This window comes from Gouania willdenowi, chromosome 22, assembly GCF_900634775.1.
Source record: "Gouania willdenowi chromosome 22, fGouWil2.1, whole genome shotgun sequence".
In the NCBI taxonomy this organism is placed as follows: domain Eukaryota; kingdom Metazoa; phylum Chordata; class Actinopteri; order Blenniiformes; family Gobiesocidae; genus Gouania; species Gouania willdenowi.
The window spans coordinates 419,913-428,491 of record NC_041065.1 but is presented as its reverse complement, the minus strand read 5'-3'; the positions used below and the strand labels follow the sequence as shown (position 1 = coordinate 428,491).

The 8,579-nt window shown below is 49.5% G+C and overlaps 1 protein-coding gene across 1 annotated transcript; it reads right to left on the bottom strand.

Moving 5' to 3' along the window:
* Window positions 1-1,640: 1,640 nt before the first annotated feature.
* Window positions 1,641-5,818, bottom strand: LOC114456659 (uncharacterized). Its single transcript, XM_028438578.1, has 2 exons — window positions 4,593-5,818; window positions 1,641-2,942 (listed from the first exon to the last, which is right to left on the bottom strand). Exons 1-2 carry the CDS (start codon window positions 5,785-5,787, stop codon window positions 1,795-1,797), a joined length of 2,343 nt encoding a protein of 780 aa, XP_028294379.1. The 5' UTR covers window positions 5,788-5,818; the 3' UTR covers window positions 1,641-1,794.
* Between the last annotated feature and the right edge of the window lie 2,761 nt (window positions 5,819-8,579).

Below are 8,579 nucleotides of genomic sequence, written 5' to 3'. Positions count from 1 at the left end.
AGAAATTTGTACATGCACAAGACAACTCAATGTGCTTTACATGATCAAAAAGTGCAACAGAAAACATTAAAAAACTTAAGAACATTAATGTCAGCAAAAAACAAACAAACATTTAAAATTATTTATTATAATCAGCAAACACATTACAACAACAACATGCGCAAAAATCTTCCGCTCAATCATATGCAGTAGAGAAAAAGAGTGTTTTTAACTTTGATTTAAAAATGTTCACATTGGACGCTAACTTCAGCTCTGCAGGCAGTTTGTTCCACTTCTTTGCAGCATAACAACTAAAAGCAGCATCACCATGTTTACTGTGAACTCTGGGCTCCACTATCTGAGCAGCATCAGAGCCTCCCAAGTTCTTACTGCAGCCAGGGATGGCGCTGTAGTTTGTCCAATCCCGGTCGCTGCTTCGGGTAGAAAGTCTGACACTGACTCATGAAGTCAATACATTCTTGAGACAGAAAATTGTAGTTATTGTAGGTGCAATATGGCCCCTATCTGCCACATCGTAGTAGGCTCTGCATGGGACTCGGTCTGCTCTAACACTTCCGGCGGTTCTTAGCCTAAAGTACCCCAAAATTGGCTGTAGGGCCGATCGAGGACAAAGCCACCACAGCCAAAGTCAATGATCCGGATTGGAAGAGATGTTTCTTCTGGAGAAACCAAGATGTTCTCCCCTTGATGTCCTGATGGAAGATCCCATTGATGTGCATCAGCAGGGCTGCATCCACCACTTGTTTCAAGATGCTCTTTGCCTCGCGATCCGAGAATTGTCCGTCCCGTTGCTCAACAAACTCAAAGATGTCCATTGATTTCTCTGGACGCTCCATCACGATCAGCACTTCCTCCTCTAGATCATACACATCTAGCAGGCCGATGACGTCGTGGTTTTCCTTACTGCCATTGCAGAGTAGGCCGGCCGCCTGGGCCATGAGGACCACCTCGAAGACCCACACGCGGAACCTATTCTGGCAATACACCAACATGTAGGTCACTTTTTCTTTAGGGATGTGTTTTATTGCCACTTGTTTTGAGTCTGAGCATCGTATTCCGGCATAGACGGCTCCAAAACCTCCTTCTCCGAGCACCTCACGTTCTTTTTATTTGGCTTAAAACTCCTCCTTTTTAAATTTGACATTGATGCAATTGTCGAACAATGGAATCATTGTTTCTGAATTGGAAGTGGAGGAAGATTTACAGTTGTTGAAAAATGTGAATTGGATCCTGTCCACATCATGTAAGGGGACTGGATGGTTACTGGAGCTCTCCTTGGACCCAGAGCTTTGGGACTCCACTGATTGGACTTTAGGTGAGGGGCTTTTGGCTTTGATCTTTGGCCTGTGTTTCCTCTTCTTACAGTCACCCCTGTCCAAGCAGCATTTCTTCACAGGTCTTTCCTTCTCCACTTCTTACCCAGCCTTCCGTTTTTTGCTGCTGGTGGTCGTTATTGTGTTTCAATCAGGAGGACGGCGACTGTGTGCTTTTGAGAGCAGCTTTATTTTTGTTAACATTACCCACAATTCCCCGGGAGACCGGACTCCCGCTTACGTCACACTGTCGACGCACACACCTACAAATATGCAGGTCACAGTGGTATGTAACATTTACCCCCCCCCTTAAAACATCTGAACAATGGTCATGAGCTAAGACCCCCCCCCCTTTAGTGCACAAACTAACATCAAGGCCAAACGGCCAACCTGGCTAGATAAACCGGGTAGACTGCCGGTTTACCCGCATAGCCCGGTGGATTATTCTGCCACCTCACAGGCTATACACTATGCTGGTGCATTAAAAGTCAGTAAAATAGTCATCGAGGTACAAGGGCCTCTGGCGAGCTCGGACCGGACGGGGTCCAACCCGCAGGGGTTCAGCCCGCACATCTGGTACAGCCTGGGTCTCCGCCAGTACATCTGGAAGGTCCCAGACCCCACTGGTGCAGCGTGGATGAGCTGCGGCTTGCTGATCCGCCACAGACGGTTGCTTCACCCGCCGGAGGCGGCTGACATGCCAGCGTGAACCATCGGTAACGCGGAAGGTGGCTGGCCCCAGTTGTGCTGTGATCTGTGTTGGTGCAGACCAGAAAGAGAGCAGCTTGTGCGATCGAGTGGGTCGCCGGACTCGGACCCAGTCTGATACTGTGAGTGTAGGCGGTTTCACACGGTGTCTCCTGTCAAACCACCGCTTCATTGTACGTTGCTGCTGATCCACTCTGTCGCCTGGGGAGGGTGTTGCTGTTGAAGTAACTCTCACCGGAGGGCGCAGTCGGTCCAACGGAAGTTGTAATTCACGCCCTAGCATCAGTAGGGCTGGAGAGTTGCCAGTGGTAGTGTGGGGTGTTGCTCTGTAGTGCAGTAGGGTGCTCTGCAGTGATGTTGAGAACGACAGGCCATCTGCCATGTGTGCTCTGAGCCCGTTCTTAAGGGTCTGATTAAACCTCTCCACGCCTCCGTTGGCCTGCGGGTGGTAAAAGGCAGTCTTAATGTGCTTTATCCCCCTCCCCTCTGTAAAAGCCACAAAGTCAGCCGAAACAAACTGAGGCCCGTTATCAGTGGTGATGGCGTCAGGGACACCCCAGCGAGCGAACAAAGAGGAGAGGAAACCGATGACCACTGTAGTGGTGACAGACCCGGCAGGCAGCACCTCCGGCCATTTGGAGTGGAGATCGTAAGCTACCAGGAGGAAGCGCTGATGCTGAGGGGTGCCATGAAGTTCACCACAAATGTCCACCTGTATGTGGGTCCAGGGAGCCCGAGGCCACGGCACGGGCTGCAAGGGTGGGGGCGGGGGAGAGCCGGTCTTACCACTGGTGAGGCAGGCTGTACAGTTTCTGACCAGGTCCTCGATGTCGCGGTCAATGCCCGGCCACCAGACCAGGCCCCTGCAGCGTTGTTTGACCCTCACGACGCCCAGATGGCCGTCGTGGACCATGGCCAGGACCCGTTCTCTCAAAGTGCTCGGGACCACTGTGCATAGCCCTCTCGCCACGCAGACGTCATTCCAGCAGGAGAGGTCCCCTCTGACCCGGTGAAAGGGCGCTAGTTCCTCAGGAACCCTGGCAGGCCAGCCGTTACGAATGAAAGTGCAGAGCTGGGTGAGAACAGGGTCCTGTGCAGAGGCCGACTGAAGGTCTTTCAGTGAAACAGCTGCCTCGAGGGGCGTGTGAAGCAAGTGGATCAGTTCCGGTTCTGAGGAATCCTGGCTGGTGTCTGGTGCAGAGGCAGGTGTGGCTCTGGAGAGGAGATCTGCTACCACATTCTCCCTGCCTGGGGTAAACTGTGTGGAGAAGTTGTATGCCTGCAGCCTCTCAGACCACCGGTAAAGCCGCAGCGGTTTGTGGCCTGAACCTGTTGTGACTAGGAGGGCCGTGAGGGCCTGGTGGTCGGTCCGTAGTGTGAAATGTCGACCGTAGAGGTACATGTGCCACCGCTCACATGCCCAGACGCAGGCTAGCGCCTCCCTTTCTCCCACAGAGTACTTCTGTTCCGTTGGAGTAAGCGCTCTAGAAGCGAACGCCACTGGACGCTCAGTCCCTTGGTGAGATTGAGACAGGACCGCACCTACCGCAGTGTTGGATGCATCGCAGGTCACGAACGTCGGGCTGTCGAGGTCAAAGTGGGCCAGAACAGGTGAAGAGGTCAGTTGTGACTTAAGCCGGCGGACTGCAGCTGAGCACGCAGGAGACCAGATCCAGGGTGCATCCTGCTTCAGGAGAGCACGCAGCGGCGCAGTAGTGTCTGAGTAGAGGGGAAGGAAACGTAAGTAAAACGCAGTCATCCCCAGAAACGATGATAGTTGCGCCGGGCAGGAGGGTTCAGGCAGACGCAGGATAGCATCGACATTTGAGTGCAGCGGACTTAGCCCCTCAGCGGTCAAGCGGAACCCCACAAACTCAATAGCCTGAGCGGCGAAGATGCACTTCTCCCCATTCAGTGTGAGGTTGTGACCGGCGAGCACATCCAGCACCCTGGAAAGGCGGTCGTCATGCAGGGCGGATGTTGCTCCGTGCACCACAATATCGTCCAGGTACACAACCACCCCAGGAATACCTGCGAAGATGGTGGCCATGATTTTCTGGAAGCAGCTGGGAGCGGAGCTGAGTCCAAAGGGCATCCGCGTGTAGCGAAAGACCCCCATGTGGGTCACAAAGGCGGTGAGGTTGCGGCTGCCAGGGTGTAGGGGAACCTGCAGGTAGCCCTGGCGAAGGTCAAGCTTCGAGAAGACTGTTGAGCCATGAAACTGTGCAGAGAGCTCCTCCACTGTGGGCAGTGGGTATCTGTCCGGGACCACCGCTTTGTTTACCTGTCTGAGGTCGACACAGGGGCGGAGGCCGCCTGTCTTTTTCTTTGCCACCACCAGGTTGGAGATCCAGGGCGATGCATCGACTCGTTCGATGATGCCAGCATCCAGCAGTGTCTGTAGCTCGCCAGTGACATCATCACGCAAAGTGAGGGGCAGCCTGCGCAGAGGTTGGATGACAGTCTTCACAGCTGGGTCTATGAGCGGTTGGTGGTTGAAGGCGGTGAGGCAGCCCAGCCCAGTGAAAAGCGACGGCCAGCGCAGCTGCCATGGCGTGGTCACGGTCAGGATAGCAGCACCCAGATTGTCAGTGATGGCGAAACCCAGGGCGCAGAACAGGTCAAAACCGAGGAGGTTGGCACCATGCCGAGACACCTGGAACGTAAATGCTGGGAGGGTCCTAGATCCATAACGAACAGAAAAGGTAGCAGTGCCCAACATGTTAATTTTAGTGTGTCCATAGCCGTACAGCTCCTCTGCTCCTGCTTTGATAGTGTGTCTGGGAAAGAGTCGCCGAACCGTGGACTCACTGAGAAGAGACCTGGAGGCAGCCGTGTCCAGTAGCAGCGGTAAACACACGTTATCCAGCTCCACCGTGCACCAGGTGAAAGGTCTGTTGTTGGCACCCACCGAGTGAATGGTGGTCGGGCTTGATGGGCGGGATGAGTGGCGCTGGGTTCTTGTGGGAGCGGGTGCTGAGCGGCACACCTTAGCAAAGTGATTGAGCCTACCGCAGCGTTGACATCTCTGTCCCGTAGCTGGGCAAACCGGTGCCCTTGTGGCGTGGGAATACGAGCCACAGTTCCCGCATGGCCGGCGTGCTGAGGCACCCTGACGTCCCGCGACGTTAACCTCGAGCTCGGTGTGAGGAAAAGCGGGGCCGGGAGCCTGGTCTGCCGGTGTCACAGTCTGAGCTAGCGGAGTGGAGAGAGAAGGAGGTGGACCTGTAGCCGTTAGCCGCGATGCTAGCAGAGCAGCCGACTCAAGCTGAAACGCCATTTCCACTGCCTTAGACAGAGTTGTGTCGTCCGGGGACAAAAGCAGTCTCTCACGCAGTTTGTGATCAGCTGCGTGTTCGGCTAACTGATCCCGAATAAACTCGTCCTCTAGGTGTTCAAATTTGCAAACGCTAGCCAAGCATCGGAGGTCCGTGACGTACTGATGGACGGACTCACCGGGCCTCTGTCGGCGCTGTCTGAAGATGATTCGCCGGACGATGACGCTCTGTGGAGCAGCGAAATGTCCGGTCAGTAAGGCAACACAGTCCCGATACTTATCCGCGGGGCCGAGCGTGCGGAAAATACGTTGTCCCTCGTTTCCCAGGCTGTGGATGAGCAGAGCCTTTAGCCTAGCATCGCTAGCATCAACGATACCGGCGGCGGCGATGAACGTCTCAAAGGACTCAAACCAGCGGGGCCACGGGATCGGCGGCTCGCCCGGCAAAGCGAGGAACGGAGAGACAGGTGAGACGGGAAAAAACTCCATCCTTGTCGCCAATATTGTGTTTCAATCAGGAGGACGGCGACTGTGTGCTTTTGAGAGCAGCTTTATTTTTGTTAACATTACCCACAATTCCCCGGGAGACCGGACTCCCGCTTACGTCACACTGTCGACGCACACACCTACAAATATGCAGGTCACAGTGGTATGTAACAGTCGTAACTTCTCTATTATCTTCTTTAACGGGAATCAATTGCCCCCAAACTAAAACCCATGTTTTTTGTGTCATCCTCTCCAATGGTTAGTAAATTAGTGTAAAAAGTAGCAAAAGTGTTTAAAAGTTTGGTGAGATGTTTTCTCACAGGAGGTGAAAGATGAAAGTCAAATTAATTGTTATGATTTGGCAGCAGCATCGCCATCGAGGACAAAGCCACCACAGCCAAAGTCAATGATCCGGATTGGAAGAGATGTTTCTTCTGGAGAAACCAAGATGTTCTCCCCCTTGATGTCCTGATGGAAGATCCCATTGTTGTGCATCAGCAGGGCTGCATCCACAACTTGTTTCAAGATGCGCTTTGCCTCGCGCGAGATACGGCTATGTAGCGACGCATAAACCCTTTATTCACACGTTATTTACAAAATGTCAACAACGTTAGACTTGTCCATCCAGCCTTACATGTTCCAGCCAGAGTTGGACCCGGCGGAGCGAGATGAAAATGAAGATGAAGAACCCTAACAAGTGAGCTAACACAAGGACCGAGCTAACGCTAGCGCCAAGCTAACGTCACGAAATGCATTTTAATACAGTCTTTTCAAAGACAAAAACGTCAAAATGAAACGACTAATGAAAACTTTAGACTTAAATTAAATCACGTAGGCCATATCATCAAGGATCTAAAACAAGCACACAGCGCTAACATATGAAGACGGTGCAACTGCTAATGCTAACAAAACAATGACAGGGACGTCTTATCATCACACTTTTTAGCGTTATTTACAGCTTACCGAAGTGCTCTGTTCATCGTCTCCAAAGATAGAAGGAATTGAACCCTCAATCAGACAAAGTCTTTCTGTAAATCCTTCTTTATACTGGTGGAGGTTGATGAAGCAGTCATCATTGAAGTGCTTCACACACACAAAAATGACCTTATCCACAGATGTGGTACATTTCTATAAAAAATAAAACTCAACCAGACACTTTGAAAAGGTTCTGATGCTGGGAGACGGTGTAATGAAGCGTGTGGGTTACTACATCCAACAACCCAACATTTTGACTTATCCTCTCGTAACTTCTGCATCCTGGAGCTTGGACTACAAAATAAAAGCCAGAAATAAAATGGTGGATTGCTCGAAGTGTTGGACCTGGAGTTGATGAACTAATTTGGCAGTTCTGCTGCAAATACTGTGATGTAATTGTTCAAAAAACGTAATAGAGAATAGAAAAATCAAAACAGATTGAAAAATATGAGCAAAACAGAATATAAAGATATCTACGGAGCACCTTTTTTTCTGTACTTCTAAACAATCTAAATATACAACAAAATGCATTTAAGGGCTAAAAAAGTGGATTTAACATGATATGTCCCCTTTAATAAATTTACCATTGAAAGTACAAAGTTATTAATAATCCCTGAATTGGGTAAATTAGTACAGTACCCATCAGAAGTATGTATTCATATAGTGGGAGCTTAAGAAGAGTTGTCAATTATGGACATAATAATAACGTACTCCGTAGCATTATAAAGCAGTATATTTGCAGATGCAAAGTAATTCTATGAGACGTCCATGATAAATGTGTTTTTTTTAACTCATTTTTATATTTTTTTCATTTGGTGTTTTTTTTCTGTAATGTACAGTGCCCGTCGGAAGAATGCATTCATGTGGGATTATAAGTATTTAGTTTAGTGTATTTTGAGTCATTTTCATATTTTTTGTTGTTGTTTAGTGTGTGTGTGCCTGTCTAACTTTCACTAAACTTAATTCTCTTCAGTAGTTTGTTGTAGTAACAGGTGTGTGTGAGTGAAGCTGCAGTAATCATCAGGTGACCTTTACTATGTAACACCGTTTACTGATCTGACTATATCACCACAGTCACTACCACCCAATGGACGGGTGTCGTTACACAGACTGTTACCGGACTAAATGGTGGTCCGTTACACACACACACACACACACCTGTAGACGGTGATCGATAGTAAAGCGCACCTGATTGGTGTGTGTGTGTGTGTGTGACTTTCTACCTTGGACTCTAATCTCCTCTGTTGGTTCTCTCACACACGCTGCTGAAAATGTACAGCTTTCAACACAGCAACCATTGCCGTCAATAACTTCAGGGTGAGGTCTGTCAGGTCTAAATAGTGAACGGTCAAACTAACATGAAAATGAACGTTTTGAAATGTCATCACCAAATAAAGAACAGTAAAAAGTATTTTTCCTGAAGTGAGCTGTGTAGTAAATAGATATAGATGGTGCTCTAGCGCCCCCTCACACCATGAGGTCAAAAGCTGAATAGGTTTCATTTCGGGGCCGTCCAGAACTGAAATAAAATTAAAATAAACATTTTGAAATGACCAAATTACTCCAAAATAACAGATACACACACTTGGGGTATTTGGAACCCATCGACTGAGTTTCAGGTCGAACTCACACCGCGTCGGGGAGATATTTGCTCCTCACACACACACACACACGCAGACGTCCCTTGCTTTTTAGTTAGATTTTAAGGCTGTAAAACCTCTCAGCACACACTTTATACACTTTTCTCAGACATGAATTAACATTTCTCTCTCGTTTAAACATTCTCAAAGTTCAAACCTTTATAGATTTTAAAATATAAA